This window comes from Sebastes fasciatus, chromosome 9 (genome assembly GCF_043250625.1).
Source record: "Sebastes fasciatus isolate fSebFas1 chromosome 9, fSebFas1.pri, whole genome shotgun sequence".
NCBI lineage: Eukaryota > Metazoa > Chordata > Actinopteri > Perciformes > Sebastidae > Sebastes > Sebastes fasciatus.
In genome coordinates, this window is record NC_133803.1 from 1,898,009 (window position 1) to 1,918,789 (window position 20,781).

Consider the following 20,781-nt stretch of genomic DNA (forward strand, 5'->3'; position numbering starts at 1 on the left):
TTCAGTGGTTGTTGTAGGAGACAAGCGTATGAAAGAAAATATGAAAGAGTCTATAAAATCAAAATTAATCGAAATAGGAATTATGTCCGGAGATGAAGAGAAGTCTTCTCCAATTCCTTCTGCTATGTCCTTTCAGACTCAAGGACTAACTTTTGAGCAACAGAAGGAGATTTTGATGTTGCAGCTTGAACATGACAAAATGAAACATGAATTGGAAATTAAAAAGCAAATTGAAGTAGAGCGAATCCGTCAGCAATCAGAGGCGGAAAGATTAAATATGGAGGGATATCGTTTGTCTATGATCAAAGATGGCGTGTTGTCTGGTGAGAATGAGGGCGGACAAGTGCCCAGGTCTTCTGTGAATCGTTTTGATGTGAATAACTTGCGCTTGTTACCGAGGTTTAATGAGAAAGATCCAGACACCTTTTTCTTGCTGTTCGAGCGTGTAGCTAAGGCTAGAAATTGGCCTGAGGCTGACTGTGCACTTATGCTTCAGTGTGTCCTCTCAGGGAAAGCGCAGGAGGCTTATTCATCATTGAGCCTTAAGGATAGCTCTAGCTATGATAAAATAAAATCTGCTGTTCTTAAGGTGTATGAGCTTGTGCCAGAGGCTTATCGCCAGCGTTTTAGATCATGGGAGAGAAAAAGTGGCCAAACATACGTGGAGTTGGCAAGAGACCTGTCAACACACTTTAAGCGGTGGTTAACCGCCCTTGACGTCAGCTCTTTTGAGGATCTGTGTGACTTAATGATTTTGGAGCAGTTTAAAAATTGTCTTCCGGATCGTATTGCGACATACATCACAGAACGGAGAAACACTACTGCGGCTGAGGCTGCTGTGTCAGCTGATGAGTATGTGTTGCTCCATAAGAGCAGTTTCAAAGAACGCTCTGTGGCACGTGATGGTTTTGGTTGGAGAGGAATCGGTTCTGATGCTGTTTCATATGAGATGCGTTCAAGGAGAGTGGGTTTTTCGAAACCTGACTTTAAAGCAGGTGGTAACTTGAACAGCAGTGATGGCTGTAACTATTGTCGTGAGAAAGGACATTGGAAGGCAGATTGTCCTTTGCTAAAAGTTAAAACTAAGGGAATGAGAGCTTATGTTAAACCTGCTGCATTTGCTGCTCCTGTTAAAAACTGCTGTGCTGCTGAGTTGCTAACTTCTCACTCTTGTGACGTGGATGTTTTGGCAGCCTATGTTCCCTTCATACGAGATGGGTTCGTGTCACTGGTAGACAGTGATGTGAAAGTCCCAATAAAGATTTTGAGGGATACAGGTGCCTATGATTCATACATTGTTGACTCTGTTTTGCCTCTGTCTGAGGAGTCTGATACTGGTGACAGTGTTCTCAGTCGTGGGATGGGATTGAAAATTCTCCCTGTTCCTTTGCACAGGATGGTTCTCAGCTGTGAGCTGGTTAATGGCGAGGTAGCTGTTGGTGTGCGTCCAGCGTTGCCTATTGATGGTGTCCATTTTATTTTGGGCAACGGCTTGGCTGGTAGCCGAGTTTGGACCGATTCTCATCCCGCACCTGTGGTTACATCTTGTCCAACTGAGTCTGTGTCTGACGAGAGCTCCAGGGTGTTACCAGAAGTCTTTTCATCCTGTGTGATTACACGTGCTATGAGCAAAGTAGACCCTGACATGTCATCTGACATCAACAGTGATGATGTACTTTTGGAGGTCCCATCTCTGTCTGAGCTTCCGGTGTCGCTGTCACACTGTGAGGTGTTAAAGGAGCAACGTAGCGATTCTTCTTTGAAAGAAATATTTGAGTGTGTTTTGCCTGGCTCTGAGATAAATAGTGCTGCAAATGGATACTTCTTATGTAATGAGTTGTTGTTCAGAAAATGGGTTCCTGTTGATGAGGATGGTGTGAAAAATTATGTTTTCCAGATGGTGGTGCCAACTAAGTTTCGTTCCCTTGTTTTGAAAGTGGCACATGACGAGTGTGGACATTTTGGTGTCCGGAAAACATACTTGAATATCCTGAAACATTACTTTTGGCCACGGGTCAAAAGGGATTTGGCCGCATACATTAAAACCTGCCATGTGTGCCAGTTAACTGGAAAACCTAATCAGAGGATCAAGCCTGCACCACTGCAGCCTATCCCAGCTTTGAGTGAACCCTTTACACATCTCATTGTGGACTGTGTGGGTCCGTTGCCGTGTTCCAAGTCCGGTTGTAAATATCTGCTCACGGTAATGTGTCAGACCACCAGGTATCCAGCTGCCTATCCTTTGAGGTCGATTACGACCAAGGCTGTGGTTAAGGCCTTATCACAGTTCATATCTATATTTGGTATCCCTAAGGTGATCCAGAGTGACCAAGGGTCAAATTTTTCGTCTCATTTATTTGGGCAAGTGTTGAAGATGTTGCGCATTAAACAGAACCAATCATCGGCCTATCATGCGCAAAGCCAGGGGGCCTTGGAAAGGTTCCACCAGACTCTTAAGTCTCTTCTACGTGCATATTGTACGGAGTTAGATAGAGACTGGGAGGAGGGGCTTCCATGGCTGATGTTGGCTGCAAGGGAGGCTGTACAGGAAAGTACAGGCTTCAGCCCTAATGAGTTGGTCTTTGGACATTCTGTGCGTGGGCCCTTGTCAGTGTTGAAAGATGGCTGTGTTGACACTGAGCCGCCAAGGAGCCTAGTTGACTATGTCAATGGATTTAGACATCGTTTGTTTGTTGCTGGTAGTATGGCACAGGAAAAGTTGTGCGTGTCTCAAGGTAAGATGAAGAAGCTGTATGACCGTCATACAGAGCGACATGAGTTCAATCCAGGAGACCAGGTTTTGTCACTTATGCCTATTATTGGTTCACCATTTCAGGCTAAGTACACAGGTCCATACACCGTCACAGAGAAAAGGTCTGAATTGAATTATATCATAGCAACACCAGAGCGGAAGAAAACCAAACGTCTTTGCCATGTGAATCTCCTGAAACCATACTATAGGCGTGAAATTGACACAGACCTAGATCAGGAGGTGAAAGATGGTGTTCATCCAGCTCTTACTGTGACTTCGGAGGGTTCGGTGCATGAGGGAGATGGAGTGCCAGAACCTGACGATAGTCTGCTGTATGGAAGGTTGAAAAACTCAGAATCACTTTGTAATTTGGACAACTTGCTGGCTCATTTGTCGGAGTCGAAGCGTGAGCAGTTGTCAGAGTTGGTACGCAAGTATCCGTGTTTGTTTGGTGACATTCCTTCACAAACTGACTGGGCGGAACATGATATTGATGTTGGAGATGCAAAGCCGATAAAGCAACACTTTTACCGCATGGCACCATCTAAACGTGGTTATTTGGATGCTGAGGTTGAGTTCAGAATAATATTGCTGTACCATCGTCATCTAGTTGGGCTTCACCGTGTATTTTGGTGCCCAAACAGGATGGAACACCTAGATTCTGTACAGATATGAGGAAAGTGAATTTTGTGACAAAATCTGACTCATTTCCTCTGCCACGTATGGATGATTGCATTGATCAGGTGGGGTCCGCCAAGTTTGTTAGCAAATTCGATTTGCTTAAAGGTTATTGGCAAGTACCTTTGTCCAAGCGGGCGCAAGAAATATCTTCATTTATCACACCGTCTGGCCTGTATTCCTACAAGGTGATGCCATTTGGGTTGAAGAATGCCCCCGCAACATTTCAGCGTTTGATGAACCGTGTCGTGTCTGGGTTAAAAGGCTGTGCTGTGTGTCTTGATGATTTGGTCATATACAGTGATACCTGGCACTCACATCTTCAGCGCATCCGTGCGTTGTTTGACCGTTTGGCCGAAGCACAGCTCACCATTAATTTGGCCAAATCTGACTTTGCAAGAGCTACAGTGACATACCTCGGTCGTGTGGTGGGAAATGGTAGTGTAGCGCCAGTCCAGGCCAAGGTTATGGCAATAGCTGGATATCCAAAACCCACAACAAAGAAGGAACTCCAAAGGTTTTTGGGTTTAGTGGGTTACTACAGGAGTTTTTGTAAAGACTTCTCCACCATTGCGTTTCCCCTCACTGAACTGCTTAAAACCAAGGCGAAATTTGATTGGTCGTCTGGATGTCAGACTGCTTTTGATAACATAAAAATGATGTTATGCTCTTCTCCTGTTCTAGCTGCTCCTTGTTTTGATCCAGCGTTCATGCTCCAAGTAGATGCCAGCCAGGTGGGAGCAGGTGCCGTCTTGCTCCAGGGAGACCACCAGGGGGTGGTGAGGCCAGTTAGTTTCTTCTCAAAGAAGTTTAACAGCTACCAGGGAAATTATTCTGTTATTGAGAAGGAGGCTTTGTCTCTCATTTGGGCATTACAGCATTTCAACGTGTATGTAGGAGCGGGAGGGCCAACTTTGGTTTATACAGACCACAATCCTCTGACGTTTCTGCATTCTCTTAGATGCCCAAACCAGAGGCTGACAAGGTGGTCCTTATTTCTTCAGGCCTACAACCTTGATATTAGACATATTAAAGGAACAGACAACATTATTGCTGATGCGCTATCACGCGCCCCTCTGTATTGATTAGTCACTAGTGTGACTGGCTAGAATGATATATTGTACTGTTTCATACACCTGTTCTTTCTGTGCCACCTTCTTAAATTGCTTCTCAGGTACCGGGGTTGCTGGTGATGGGGTAGAAAGCTGCGGGAAGAATATTCAGTGCTAAGGTCGTATATTATTTCTGTTATTTGTTTTTGTTTGCCTTTTGTTTGTTAGTTAGTCCTTTTGAGTAGCGGTATTTGTTCTGGTGGGATGGGTTTAAAGTATGCCGGTGTTCCCTTGGGACACCGACTTTAAGGGGGGGTCTCTCTCTCTCTCTCTCTCTCTCACTCTCTCTCTATCTATCTATCCCCCCAGCCGGTCTCGGCAGATGGCCGCCCGCCCTGCGCCCGGTTCTGCTCCAGGTTTCTTCCCAGTAATCGGGGAGTTTTTCCTGGCCACAGTGCGCTTGGTGGATCCTGTTGGGTCTCTAAACTATGGTGTACGGTCATAGACCTGCTCTATATATAAAGCGTCTTGAGATAACTTCTGTTGTGATTTGACGCTATACAAAAATAAATTGATTTGATTTGATTTGATTAAACTTCAGGTCATATAAGCTACAAACTTACAATCCGTCTGCACTTTCAATGCCTTGGACTTCAGCTTATCTTTGATCTGATTTTCATCAATCATTTTCTTTTTTGAACACGTGTGTAAGTAATATGTTTGTTTTTCATCTTTTTCAATGCAATGTTGTTCAGCTCCCTCCCTTTCAGACAATACATTCCAGCTCTCAGCTCTTTAGCGGGATGCTTTGTTTAGTGTTTAGCAATGCAGTTCATCAGTCTGATATTAATACAAAGCATTTCTTCTTTCAGCTTTTTTAGGAAATACACTTTAAATGTACCACTTTTGACAGTATTACAGTTTAGCTTCCATCTTTTCTAGCATTCTATTTCAGCGCTTAATCTTTAGATGATGTAGTTCAGCTTCCAACTTTGCCAGTTTGACATTTCAACTTCAAGGTTTTTCAGCAGTGCAGTGCACTTAAGCTTTTTACATTTTTAGGCAAGTCATTTCACATTTCTGCATTTTCAGCAATACTTTGCAATTAATTTTGATTAACACCAATATATTTAAATGCTATTTTTTGAAAAATACTTTCATTTTTTTAATAATAACAAAGCTATGAAGAACAACCAACATGTGATCGTTTTTAATGTATATTTATTAACATGGTCATGCAAAAAATCCAGCATCCAATTGAAACTCAAATAGTATAGACACATGTAGCCCCTTTAGTATAAGGTTACAATGCAATAAACTGACTTACATACAGGCTAAGGCTTCTGCTAATCATTTATGCATTTTAATGTGAGATAACATCAGTTGATTCCGATATCTCAGACGGCGCCGTTTCATAACCTTGAGGATGCAAGTAACACAGATTTCCATTTGTTTATTAACAGTGAAAAATGACCAGAAAGTAGACATGCATATTTCTTCCGTTTGTAGAACTGGATATACAGTATAGTGTCGCTGTTTAAGATTGTGGTTTTTAATGTTCCTCCTTCAAGGATGTTTTCATCCCCTCAGCTCAGTCAGGTTCTGTTTTAATCTCACATATAGTGGACATCTGCCAAAACTATGGAGTTTACAAAAATGTATATGAAGCAAAACAACAGACAGCAGGTCAGCTGACATCCTGTCAATCATCTTTCTGTTGTAGGTCGCAGCAGTGATCAGCCCAAAGTTTACTGTGTGTAAAGGTAAGCTTATATTTGGTCACGTATCCTATTTACATCAGTGAGACTCTGAAGTCGATACCCTGTCATGTTAAGATGGAATCTATTACATTACAATGGATCTTAATGACACTTAAGATCCCTAAGGCCCGTCCATGGCCCGTCCGTGGACGGGCCATGGAATATAAGCAAAAATAAGACAAAAACACCTAATTGTGACATAGAATTACTGCTGAACATCAATATTGAGACTTAAATAACACTGAATTTATAGCATTGGACTATTGAATTTATGTGGTATGAATTGACCATTTTGAAATTTCAAGTGGTGCAGTTTTGAGCTGTCCAAATACTTTGGCAAACTGCAGCTTTTAGATAACATGTAAAGTTTAAAACTGCATCTTATTTTCCATCCCTGTGACTGTGTGGAAATACACAATGAAAGGAAAGCATCTGGTCAGATCGGTGGCATCAACATACAACTGGGCCAGCGCCCACAGCACAAACACATCTACTTAGAGCCATAAAAAACATCCCATGGTTTCAGTAATGGTTTTACAATGCATCGTTGTCATGGTGCAAAACGTGTGTGTGTGTGTGTGGGCGGGGGGGTAATGGGGGCACAGCATTCAGAAAAACGCACAGATGATTCACTATTATTTTTTTTTAATCTGCTCGAGTGTCAGTGTACCTACATAGACGTGATGATCTGGAGCATCAGCGTGACCGCCAGCCGCAGCCTGCGTAGAGCGTGAGTTCCTATGGAGCAGCGTAGCACAGAGATGGGACACCCCTCCGCTGGTACAAAGTCACACATTCACAAAGTTTCTACGACACAGTGAAAAAACAGTGCTGCAAAGTTTAAACCACTGACACACAGATATGTTTGTCCTCTTGTCTCAAGTTTCAGCATTCAGTGTGTGTGTATTGAGGGGGAAACAGGGACTGTAAAAAAACGGTTGTGGCAGTCTCTCCCTCCGTTCATTTCAACCCCTCATTTTTTACATTTCTGGCTAAAACAACAGATAAAAATATCAACATCAAACCACTTACAGCTACAACATTAACAACAGAAACTGTGACAAAATCCATTGATTGCCATCAGCGAAGGTCCCACAGCCCTCCAGCCGGCATAGCCCTCTTCCCATCATGCCCTTTTTTTTTTGTCCAATCCTTCAGCTGCATTCCCTTTTTAACATGCTATTTTTTACAGTTCCTGGACTTCACACAGAGAGTACAGCAAGCCAAGACGGACAACACACACATTTTAAGAACACAATCAGAACAATAGACAGGTAAAGGGTGACATCATCATCATCACACGGCGTGGTGCGGACAGTAATGTGGCTTTTAGCAAAGGATGTGGAGCCTAAAAGAGGCAGGAATGATGGAAGTAGAGGGGCAGAGGTAGGGTGGACAGGACGGATTTTGGTGGGCATAACCTGAAGTTGCAGAAAGGTTCACTCCCTCAGAAGAGCGAACACAACAGCATCGAGTTGTGTGCAAAAACAGTACAGGCCATTAGATAGTTCAATTGTTCCGCGCTTCACGTCAACAATACATAAAAACAGATAAAGAAAAGTAAAACTTTGGCGTGAGAGTGCGTCCGTGCTTTCAGATTAGGTAGTTCAGAGATGTGAGGAGCTTTAGACTTTGACCGTTGGCGCCTCTCAGTGTTCGACTCTAAAAACTACAGGGCACGGCAGCCTTCTGCAACTTCAGGATGAGCTGGCCTGGCTCCAAACTAAGTGTGTGTGTGTGTGTGTGTGTGTGTGCATGCATGGTGTGTGAGTATTTGTGTTTTGTATTAACACCTCGGGATCTCAAAGCAAAAAAAACAAACACTCATGCTTAACTCCCCTCCCTAAACCCAAAGAGTAAATCCCATTTCCCCTTTTCTCCTATATAATTATCTAATCATACACAATTCTATTAAATAGAATTCCCCCTCTCTGATTAAAAATAATTATTTTTCAACACAAAATACTTTAAAATACATCATTCAGGTAAAAACAGCTTAAAAACACATAATACAAATTACACAAAATAAATAGATATTAATAGCTCCCGTTCCCATAAACCCAACCCATATATAGCTGTGAACTGTAAAACAAATAATACTTCTATTAAAGTAGATCTTCTGCTGCTCTCTCAAGACAAGACAAAAAAGAAATCACATTGTTCAAGATATTATACTTGATGCCCCAGTTCTATTCACTATGTGTGTGAAGTGTACTTGTTTTTCTGATGTTATATATATAACAGGTTAACAGGTTTAATACTTTTCCACATAGCAGACAAAACAAAGACGGATAAATAAAGGCCATGGGAGACTAGGACCAGGACAGCATCACCCCTGTGTTGCCACCAGAAGCATGCACCATCTGCAAGAGGGGGCTGACGTGAGCCGGGCCCCAACATCACCTAGCTAGGGTTGGACTGGATTGGTGTTGGTCGGTGTGGTCGATCATTCAGTCAAGCTTTTGAAATTTGCTTTTTTTATTTAATTTTTCTTATTATTTTTAATGTATTTCCCCACTTTTGTGTTTTTACAGCTTTCCAAGCCGCATCTTCCCGGCCAGGATCCGAGCACCAATCCGACCACGGAGAATAAATGCTCCAAACAGCTTTAGAGTTCAGGCAAAGCTGGAGAAGGAACAATGCAACGGTTAGTGTGTACCCTGTGATTTAGCCCTAGTGGTATCTAGGTTTTATATGTTGAGATTTTGACATAGCTGTCTCTGAGATTTCTGTCTCGTATAGTATCTAATAAAACATCATGAAACGTCATAGTATAGAATGCCATAAAAAAAGTCATTGTTTAATATGTCTAAAAAATAAAGTCATAGTACAGTATGTCGAAAGAAATAAAAAAGTGTCACAGTATAGTATGTCGATAGTATTTTGAAATCATAAAAAAAGTCATTTGCAGTATTTCGAAAAAATTAAAAAGTCATAGTCTAATATGTCAAAAAAAAAAGATAGTACAGCATGTCGAAAAAAAAGTCATAGTATAGGAGGTCGAAAAAAAAAAGAAAGTCATAGCATAGTATGTCAAAAACATAAAAGTCACAAAGTATGTCAAAAAAAAGTCATAGTCTAGTATATCGAAAAAAAAGTCAGAGTATAGTATGTCAAAAAAATTAAAAAAAGTCACTGTCAAGTATGTCGAAAAAAGTATAGAATGTCTAAAAAATAAAATTCATAGTTACTATGTTGTAAAAAAAAGTCATACCATAGGACGTCGAAAAAATAAAAAAGTCATTGTATAGTATGTTGAAAATAAAAGTCATAGTATAGTATGTTGAAAATAAAAAAAGTCATAGTATAGTATGTTGAAAATAAAAAAAGTCATAGCATAGCATGTTGAAAATAAAAAAGTCATAGTATAGTATGTTGAAAATGAAAAAATCATAGTATAGTATGTCGAAAAAATTAAAAAAGTCACAGTATATAGTATGCCAAAAAAATAAAAAGATTCATACTATAGTAAGTAAAAAGAAATTATTGTATAGTATGTCGAAATTTTAAAAAAAAGTCATAGTACAGTATGTCGAAAAAATATAAAAGGTATAGTATGTTAAGAAAAAGTCAAATAAAAAAAATCATAGTATAGTGTGTAAAAAAAAAGTCATAGTATGTCGAAAAAATAAAAAAGGCATAGTATAATATGTCAAAAAAAGTCATAGTATAGAATGTTGAAAAAATAAATAGTAAGAGTATAGTATGTCCCAGAAAAGTCATAGTATAGTATGTCGAAAAAAATTAAAAAGTCATAGTGTAGTATGTCAAAAAAATGGAAAAAGTCATATGTTGAAATCATAAAAAAAGTCATAGTATAGGACTTTGAAAAAATAAATAGTAAGAGTATAGCATGTCCCAGAAAAGTCATAATTTTTTCCGACATACGTATTGTATGTCGGAAAAAATTAAAAAGTCATAGTGTAGTATGTCAAAAAAATTGAAAAAGTCATAGTATAGTATATCGAAGAAAGGTCATAGTATAGTATGTCGAAGAAAGGTCATAGTATGTTGAAATAATAAAAAAGTCATAGTTAAGTATGTAAAAAATAGTATAAGACGTTGAAAAAATAAAAAGTCAGAGTAAAGTATTTCCCAGAAAAGTAAAAAAAAAAAAAAAAGGATAGTAAAGTCATTTTATGAAATAATAAAAAAGTCATATTATAGTTTGTCGAAAAACATTAAATAGTCATAGTATAGTTTGTCGAAAAACATTAAATAGTTATAGTATAGTATGTTGAAATCATAAAAACGTCAGTGTAGTATGTTGAAATCATAAAAAAGTCATAGTATAGAATGTCAAAAAAGGTCATAAAAATGTCAAAAAAATAAAAATGTCATAGTTAAGTATGTAAAAAAAAAGTCATAGTATAGAACGTCAAAAAAATAAAAAGTCAGAATATAGTATGTCCAGGAAAGGTCATAGTCATGTCGAAAAAAATAAAAAGATCGTAGTATAGTAATTTTATGAAATTATAAAAATGTCAGTTTGTCTAAAAAATGTAAAAGTCATATGTTGAAATCATAAAAAAGTCATTGTTGTGTCAGTATTGTATGTAAAAAAAAAAAAAAAAAAAGCATAGTCGAAAAAAGTCATAGAATAGGATGTCGAAAAAATAAAATGTCATAGTATAGTAAGTTAAAAAAGTCAAAGTATAGTTAGTTAAAAAAGTCATAGTATAGTATGTCGGAAATAAAAGAAAAAGTCACAGTATAGTAAGTTAAAAAAGTCATTGTATAGTATGTTGAAAATAAAAAAGTCATAGTATAGTATGTTGAAAATTAAAAAATCATAGTATAGTATGTCGAAAACATTTTAAAAGTCACAGTATATAGTATGCCAAAAGAATAAAAAAGATTCATACTATAGTAAGTAAAAAGAAATTATTGTATAGTATGTCGAAATTTTTAAAAAAAAGTCATAGTACAGTATGTTGAAATCATAAAAGAAGTCATAGTATAGAACGTTGAAATCATAAAAATGTCATAGTATAGTATGTTGAAATCATAAAAAAGTCGTAGTGTAGTATGTCAAAAAAATGGAAAAAGTCATAGTATAGTATGTCAAATAAAAGACATAGTATAGTATGTTGAAATAATAAAAAAGTCATAGCATTGTATGTTAAAAATGAAAAAATCATAGTATAGTATGTCGAAAAAATTAAAAAAGTCACAGTATATATTATGCTGAAAAAATTAAAAAGATTCATACTATAGTAAGAAAAAAGAAATTATTGTATAGTATGTAGAAATTAAAAAAAAAAAAGTCATAGTACAGTATGTCGAAAAAAATATAAAAGGTATAGTATGTTAAGAAAAAGTCATAGTATAGTCAATCAAAAAAAGTTATAGTATAGTATGTAGAAAAAAAGTCATAGTATATTACATCGAAAAAAGGAATAAAAATGATACTAAAGTAAGTCGAAAAAAGTCCCATTATAGTATGTCTAAAAAAAAAAAAAAATCATTGTATATCATTGAATATTTAAAAAAAAAAGTCATAGTATAGTATGTCGCAAAAAATAAAAAAGGTATACTTTGTTAAAAAAGAACATTGTCAAAAGTCATAGCATAGTATGTTGAAAACAAGTCATAGTTTAGTAGGTCGAAAAAAAGTCATAGTATAGTACAGTATGTCAAAAAATAAAAAAGGATAGTAAAGTATGTTGAAAAATTAAAAAAAGTCATCGTATAGTAAGTAAAAAAAAGGCATAGTATAGTATGTTGGAAAAAAGTCATAGTATAGGAAGTCGAAAAAATAAAAAATGTCATAGTATAGTATGTTGAAAATAAATAAAGTCAGAGTATAGTATGTCCAAGAAAAGTCATAGTCATGTTGAAAAAAATAAAAAGGTCATAGTATAGTAATTTTATGAAATCATAAAAATGTCAGTTTGTATGTAAAAAAAAAAAAAAATCATACTATAGTAAGTAAAAAAAACATTGTATATCAATGAATCTTTTTTTAAAAAGTCATAGTTTAATATGTCGAAAAAAAATTAAAAAGTCATAGTATAGTATGTCATAAAAAAGTAATATTACAGTATCCCACAAAAGTCATAGTATAGTATGCCATAAAAAGTCATAGTATAGTATGCCATAAAAAGAGCAATGAAAAGTCATAGTAGAGTATGCTATAAAAAAGTCATATTATAATATGGCATAAAAGTCATGAAAAGTCATACTGGTATGTCAAATGGAAAAGCTATTTTGTTTTCTATGTGCACTTTTCCTGTGCGGCCCTCAATCCTATGCTGGCCCTGGTCTACCACAGTCCTTACAAGCAGCATGCAACTTCAGACTGTCATAATAGTGAGGTGTTATCATCTTACCTGGGCCTGGGCTGTCAGTTCACTGCAGGGGTGCAGCCGGTGCTCCTGAGCAGTGGAAGTGCACGTTGAGCCATTTGGCATCGCGGCGATGCCACACACGCGTCTCCTCTGACTGGCAGGAGCGTGGCCGGCCCTGGCCGTCCATGTACTGCGTCAGGCGGATGTAGGCGATGCACGCGGCGTCCTCACCGATCAGATGGACGTGGGGGTTGAGGATGGTGGTGTGCACTGGCTTGCTGTTTTTACTCAGCACTGTTGGGATGGAAATGTGCAGTTCAGCTGTCAGGTGTTAATGTGTAGCTAGGGACCCAATTTGAGAGCATTTAGCATAGTCTACTGTTGGAGAACGGAGGGGTTAATGAATTTAAAAATGCATTTGAATAAATGGATATTTTCATGTGTGTTTGGAAACTCCACTTGAATTTTAAGTTCTGTTCATAACAGCAAAAACATGTTTGTAAAGGTGGACACACTGCAGTGTTTAAGGGGTTAATATACCTGCCACTGATACATTTATATCAAAGATTTCTAAAGGAATGAAAGGACAGATGCAACGACTAGTCAATTAATCTGCAATATAGTCAATTAAGTCGTTTTTTTTAAAGAAAAAATTGCTTTTCAAATGTTTTCTGTAAAAGAAAATAGATTTACTCTTAGGTCTGAGGGATACACACATTGCATTTGGTGAGAATTACTGAATATAAAAAACTTTTGTGTAAGAAAACTTCACAGGGAACCTTAATGTGGGCAAAGCTACAGTCTCTGGCTCAGGTGACACTCTGGCCGCTCTTTTCCACAGCAGCTCTCTGTCTTAATGTAGATGCAGACATAAACAATACCCAACACTGAGCAACTTACGGTTCTCAAAGTAGAACTTGTGGAAGTCCATGCCCTCCACCAGGTTTCCCAGAGCCTCTGGCTCAAATGAAGTCAGTCCAGGGTCACAGATTCTCCTGTCAGAGGACAAAATAAATAACCTTAAGCTCAAGAATGTATCCTGTGTTGTAGAATGTGGAGAACTAAATACTGCAGAACTGATGGCATGACTTTTACAGCTTTGGTGAGATCACGGTGTATGTACATCACAGGAAAATCAAGTTTTGTGTTATCAGTGACAAAATGCTCTCAACAAGACAAAAAACTGAACCTAAATCAAGACACTTAAAAGATGATGACTTGTATTGTTTAAGAGGCTTATGCAAACTTACGTGTAAGCCTCGAAATCCCCGTTGTTGATGGCTTCAATCAACTGCTCTGTCATCTTTATTATCTCTTGTTTACGAGCTGAAAACAGAAAGGAGGAGGGAAGACAACCAGCAGCGGTTAAACACCATTTGGAAGTTGAACATACAAATAGTGCTCCTCATGCTCTGCCTGAATTCACTGAAACCTCTGACATTTGGAATAAGTTCATCACATGAGAGGCACCGCCTCTGGTAACAATGACAGTGACATTTGAAAACAGTGGACAGTGTGATGTGTTGTGTACAGGGTGTGCCCTGTACACAACACATCACACTGCATGTTTTAAAGATGAATAAAAAGTGCCTTATGAAAATACCTAAAATGCCTCATAAAAAATATGATGTAATCTGCAGTTCAGTCTTTATGGAACCAGATCTAGTTTATTTTCTGGAAACCATCGCTGACAGTTGGACACAACCTCAGGGCAGCAGTTGCATTGCTCCTATGATCAGAGTGAGGTTTGTCACTGTCCATCAACTGGTGTTATGCTTAGAGTTGACTTTGTTGAATCATTACTACTAATATTATCACCATGAACTCATTGCTCACTTTATTTACAGTGAACGTGTTTAAAAAGAGTCCAAAAATGACACTCATTTAAAAATATTCAATTAAATAACATTTGATTTATCAAACAACAGTCAGTATGAAGACTTTATATTCCGTATTTTTTTCTTTTTTAAATCAACATCAATAGAGCATATTTTTAGAAAATGATGTCACAGTCATCACATTTTTTGGGGGGGGTGGGGTATTCATTTACATCATTCTGTTCAGCAAACTCTCGTAAACTAAACTAATTACTTATGAAAACTTCATAAACGGTGTACATGCTAACAGTGAATCTTCTTCTGCTATCTTCCTGGAAGGAAGCTGCCTCTAACGTCTGGCACGTTGAGTTAAGGCAACAACACATTTTCAAGATATCACAGCTCAAAACGGGCCCAAACAAATGGTTGAGAAAGCCATTAAAATACAGAAACTTCAACTAAGATGACCGGTCTCAACTGACAACGTGCACACACACACACACACACACACACACACGCACACACACACACACACACACACACACACACACAATAAAATCCACTGCAATTTATTCATCAATTCATTAGGAAAACATCACACTAGAACAGCACAAAGTGCATGCATAAACACTGAACATGCAGCTGCTGAGCCACTAAAGCCAGCTAGCAAATCCTCCACACCTGCATCTAACTCTGTGTTCATAAGTCCTCAAACCTTCTGCCATCAGGTGGCACAGAACGTTAGAGCAGACGGTATGAACACTGGATCAGGAGCCTCTTCATAAGCACTGCACAACCTGCCTGGCACTTACTCTGCTGCAGGTTGCAGCTGATGCCTGAGGGGTGCACCAAAGCGGACTCTGGTTCAGGACAGGAGCTCTGAGCTGGACTGGTCTGAGGGACACTGGGGCTGCTATCAGCCTCCTGCTGGGGACCAGCTGCAGCAGGCAGGTACAGTTATTCCAATCAAATTAAGTTATATTAACAAAGCTGAGGTACCAGGTATAGAACTATTTACATGGTAATTAACATGGTTTATTCTGCACAAAGTATAGGAAGCAATTATTGTAGGAAATTAGACTCCAGTCACTCAAAGATGTGAAGGACAGTTCATAAGGACTCAGGAGAAGACAAGAATCCAACTGAACTTCCATGAGGCCCCGTAATTATGATGCGACGATGTCTGCCGCGGTGATGAAAGGTTGTGTCTAGAAGGGAGCCCGCAAATTACAAAATCTGATCTGAGATCTGCAAAAACTCTCGCGAGATTCGCTGCCTGACGATTTATCCTAACCTTAACTATTCAAAGTCAATGCCTACCCTTAACCATTCAGGGTCAATGCCTAACCTTAACTATTCAAGGTCAATGCCTATCCTTAACTATTCGGGTCACTGCCTAACCATTCAAGCTCCCTGCGGGCTCCCTTCTAGCCGAATGTTCCGAAGACTACAAAAAGCGTATCTTACACTTCGCCCCGTGCGTTTTGAATGTTTTGTTTTGTGCAGGCTATATAAACAGCTCCCTCAGAGATAGGCTGCTTCGCCCACAGTGTGTGAAGGAGATCTTCCTTCCTGCTGCTGTCCCACTTTACCATCAACACTGCTCCAGTAGACCGCACATACCGAAACGGACAATTCACTTGTGCAATATCAATTAGACTGTTCAATATCAATATTTCCTGTGTGTAATAATGTGAATTCAACCATTCAGTCTGTCTACTTATTACCACAACCAAGGCCAAGGGCCTTGAAGGCCTTGGTTTGTTTGTTTGTTTATCTGTCTGTTAGCAGGATTACTCCAACCACGTTTGGAGGGGAAATGAGGGGAGGGGGGGCGGGGGGTATGAGGTCAGCACAATGAACAATCCCAAAAATTTTGTTGGCGATCCGGATCATGGTACGGATTCAGGAATTTTTTTAAGGATTCTGATCAGCCTGAGCATTAAGACCACAGGGTAGAACACATGCGCAGTGTAACTGATGACGCGTTGATGACGAGTGACCCCGCCTCTCAGAAGCATCCACGTGTGTGGATGTGTGGCAAGACATGGAGGTGCGGCGGGAGCTACTGGCCGTCCGCGGTGAGAAAGAACAAAGCGGTAGATGACGGGATGAGAGACACTGTATAACGTAGTGTAACGTTATACAGACATAACAAGGCTGCTGAATGAGAGAGGCATCCGCCGATACGTTACATGGAAACACACCATGTTAATAACAAGCCGACCACCTCACGGTACTGCCAGCTGGGAGCTGGGATCTGGTTTTAAAGTCACGCACCTTGGCGGAGGTCTGCGCTCTTCGAGTGCCATTTTAGTTATATTTTGCTTTTTTTTTTACTGTACAATTATTTATCCTAGGCCTGTCTTGCTTATTTAACTGATGCTTCTTGTTATTGCATTATCTTCTTTGCTGCCATAACACTGCAAATGTCCCCAACCTGAATTGAAATTAAAAAGGAATACAGGCTACCAGTCACTAAAGTTTTCTTCCTTCTCCTTTTGGGACATGTTACATTTAGTGTTGATTATTTATGTTGTTATGAGAATTTGTTTATTGACAGTTTGTTCTTTATTTTCTGTTTTATTTGTTATACTTATACTGTTTTGTTTTTTACTGATTTATCACTGTCCACTCCTATCTATCAACATGAATCCCCATTACTATATGACTGTATGAAAAGAATTGTTAAATCTATGCAAGGTTTAACGTTTGTTTTCATGAACGGCCAAATGATGCATGGCTTTAAATGTTGCAGCCGCAAGGAATTGTGGGATGGCATTATCTCCTTTCCTTTGGTAAAGGATGGTCCAGTGTATCCTCTGCTAAAGGAGATAAGTAAGGCAGCATTGAAGCGCCTTTCCTCAGCATTTAGAGCATTCAAACAGCTCTTATCATGGCTGCCACTCAGATACTTCTGGGTCTTTTCACTCCGTTAGGAACCTTCTTAAGCATAAAATACTTTTCGACCGCTGTCTCAGTGTAGAGGGGGAACTGTAGCTTGTAGTCAGGCCTGGGTGCCAGTAGATGGCAGCAAAAGGGGGCAGAGGGGAACTAGTGACAGGTATTAACAGGTATTTTATTCTGACATATTATAGACAAAACGATTTACTGAGAAAATTATTGGCAGATTAATCGATAACGAAAATGATTGTTAATTGCAGCCCTAGTCACAAGTTCCCACAGCTTATCTTCAAATTGCTTGTTTTGTTTGAGAAAAAAATCCCAAAGTATTCAAATTTAAATGTACACAAAAAAATAAAGAAAAGCAGCAAATCCTCACTTTTGAGAAGATTTAGGATTTGATTTCTGCTTCAAATATTCATAATGGTTGTTGATTCATTTTCCGTCCATCAGCTACTAAATCGATTGACTAAATGTTTCAGCTATAGTGTCTAGTATTACAACAAGCTAGGGAAGCCACACTGATACGGAGAGCAGTGAGGTGGAGACCAACTGCACACACACAGACTGATTCAGACACCAGAAAGTAAGAAACAATAAACTGGACAAACAAACTAGTTTAATTGTAGTCAAACCTCTCAGGTCACTTTTAAAGGGACTGTTTGTAACTTCTTACACGTATAAATCAATCTGGGTCGGTGTCCCATGCACGCTCGCGTGTGTCTACGCTGTTCAGACTCAGGCTCCAACACAAACTACAGTGAAGCACCAAAACCTCTTGGTTGTATCTAGTGAAGCCCGTCTGTTAAACAGTGTTGGCCGCGGTCGGAGGACGCGGGGGAGACCATAGCTTTGGTCTCCAGGACCGGAGTCTCTGCTGTACTCTGCTCCTCTGCCTGCATTCACTCACACACCGCGCTCGTTCTCACTCTTTCGCTCCACTCTCACGTGCATGCGCGCACACTCCACACTGCAGTAGAGTTAGTAGCTCTGAGAATATCTAGTGAACGTACAGTGGACGTTTGTGCAGAAATAACTGCTGCAGCTCCTCCAGACCAACAGAGGTTTCCCGTGTCTTGTGAAGTGAAGGGGCTCAGCAGAGAGAAACGTTATCGTCTCCGACCAAAACTCCGGCGACTCCTCTGTTCCCTCAGGATTCCTCAGGAGGCTGAAGCAGTAAAAGCCAACACTAGGATCAGCATTGATTCATGGAGAGACCTTCGTCTGGTCAGCTAACATTACTGCCAAGCAGCTGAAATATAGAGTGATATTGTGCTTTTAGCTGACGTGTGTCTCCTCAGTGTGTTGAGCGATGCTCCTTCATGTCTATGTAGAGCAAGCACAAGCGTGAGCCCGACGCTGACTTTCGTTGACTTAACAGCCACAGGTGTCGCTGTTAACAAGACATTTCTGATTCTTACAAACAGTCCCTTTAAGAGGCTTTATTCACGAGCATCAAGGCCACATGGAGATCAGCAGCCTGTTGCAGCAGCAGTCTACAGTCTTTTGATATTCACCACACTGACGGCTCGGTGTCTATTCCGGCAAGCAGTGATGCAAAATATTACCGTATGAAACTTTTATGAGTTACACTAGGTTGTGACTTAAAAAAATGTTGAATTAGATCATTGAGGAGGGATATGAGAAACAATTTGTGTTATTCATTATTCATCACCACTTGATATTACTATTGCTCCATTGTGTAACCAATGGGCTACTATTAGGGGTGTAACGATACATTTCTACAACGATACGATACGATACGATTTCCATGGTTCCGATACGATTCAGGACGATATTTGGCTCATCTAGAGCGATACGATCCGATACGATTCAATGATTTGAAATGGATACAGTAACTTTTTTTGCCAAAGATTCAGTCAGTGTGACTGAAATAAATATGTGATACTGGACAGAGCAGGTCAGGATTCTTCAAAGTTTTTCTTGTGAGGGAATCAGGGATAAAATAATTATGGATATAAACAAGTAAACAATGATTAATGGCAAATACATACAGCTTTTATTAGAAAATAATAAAAAGTGCAACTGCAGGACCTGCTGCTTCAGTTCTCTAGATACAAGGCAGTGCAATATTTAACACTACATATAATAAACCAACTTCTATTCAAGTTAAATGAACAGTGGTTTAACCTGCTGCTTCTGTTCTCATTTTCAGTATTAACAGTAGAGCAATAATACAGAGATCAACCGCTTATAGTGATCAAACAGCTGATAGTAATCAAACAGCTGATAGTGATCAACAGCTGATAGTGATCAAACAGCTGATAGTGATCAAACAGCTGATAGTGATCAAACAGCTGATAGTAATCAAACAACTTGGGACAAGAATCATTCCTCTACAAACGCTGTTTAAATAATCTGCTTATAGTAATCAAGTAGTCCACCTACAGTAAACCACCAAAACCGACAGCGCACGGGGAAAGCGCCTGCGGGTGAAGCCGCCCCTGTCTCATGCAGACCGACGCCCGTCTCCCCCCAGCCTCTACCGGGTGAGAGAGGAGGAGCTCCGTTCGTCTGCATGCACGCCATGGATGCACGCTCGCGCTGCAGAGGGCAGAGCTGACGCATGTCTGGAGAACCAGAGTTTTTCTTGGTAATACAAGTGCTTAAAAACATTTTCATATAACATTTGTAGTCCTTAAATACAAGGTGCAAATCCTTAATATCGATACAATAGATTTTTGCGTTTCAAATCGATTTTATATCGTGAAGAACAACTTGCCGAGTACCTATCGATGTAGTTGTATCGTAGGAATATAAATCGATACATCGATGTAGTAGATGAATCGTTACACCCCTAGCTACTACCCCACACACATACTGTTCTACTTCAATGTTATTGTGATTAGTCAAAGAAAACCAGATGTTAAAAGCAAAGTATTGCCCATTATGTGGAATATACGAGTGCAGAACACTTATTTTTACGATGTGTTCATTTGAAATGCACCGCTTGACTGATGAAACATCACTCTATACAACATTGTTAGGTTAAATAACTCACATTGTAGCGTGAGCAGGGAGAGTGCAACTGATCGGAGTGACGTATTACTAAGGCTGACCAATTTTGAAAAAATACAGTACCTAATTGCGATTATTTTGACTGATATGGTTTGCGATATTAGAGGGAATGATCATTTTTACGTTATAATTCTCATTTTCATTGAAAAACATTAAAATTATTAAGGTGTGATTTTTGCAGGGATCTGTATCAAACAAAGTTCTCTTAAGTCTGTAGAATATGATTCGTGGGCCAGGACATCTCTGCAGCACAATATTTCATTTAAAATGGTATTTTGACCATATTTCACCTTCAACAAATATCACGCCTCCTGTGATTTGATAAGTGCAGTAGGCGGCATTGCGATTTCGATCAAATTTGGATTAATTGTGCAGCCCTACTAGTTATAATGTAACAGTAGCAGCAGTGTTCATTTCAGGGCTGCCCTCTCCCAAAGAAATTCTTAGTCCACTAACACACCATCTTGTCAACTAATCGATTAGTTGATT

General features: G+C 39.1%; 1 protein-coding gene across 28 annotated transcripts in view; it reads right to left on the reverse strand.

The window, feature by feature from the left end:
* Nucleotides 1-5,686: 5,686 nt before the first annotated feature.
* Nucleotides 5,687-20,781, reverse strand: part of camk2g2 (calcium/calmodulin-dependent protein kinase (CaM kinase) II gamma 2) — a 169,519-nt gene continuing 154,424 nt past the window's right edge. For 23 of the 28 annotated variants that reach the window (XM_074645302.1, XM_074645301.1, XM_074645319.1 and 20 more), the window contains 4 exons: nucleotides 13,783-13,858; nucleotides 13,433-13,527; nucleotides 12,575-12,826; nucleotides 5,687-8,867 (listed from right to left, as the gene is read on the reverse strand). In XM_074645302.1, coding sequence (XP_074501403.1) covers nucleotides 12,594-12,826; nucleotides 13,433-13,527; nucleotides 13,783-13,858 — 404 coding nt within the window. In that variant the 3' untranslated portion in view covers nucleotides 5,687-8,867; nucleotides 12,575-12,593. Of the gene's footprint in view, nucleotides 8,868-12,574; nucleotides 12,827-13,432; nucleotides 13,528-13,782; nucleotides 13,859-15,161; nucleotides 15,288-20,781 lie in introns of all 28 variants that reach the window. The other 5 variants (XR_012595114.1, XR_012595113.1, XM_074645318.1 and 2 more) reach the window with 5 other exon arrangements.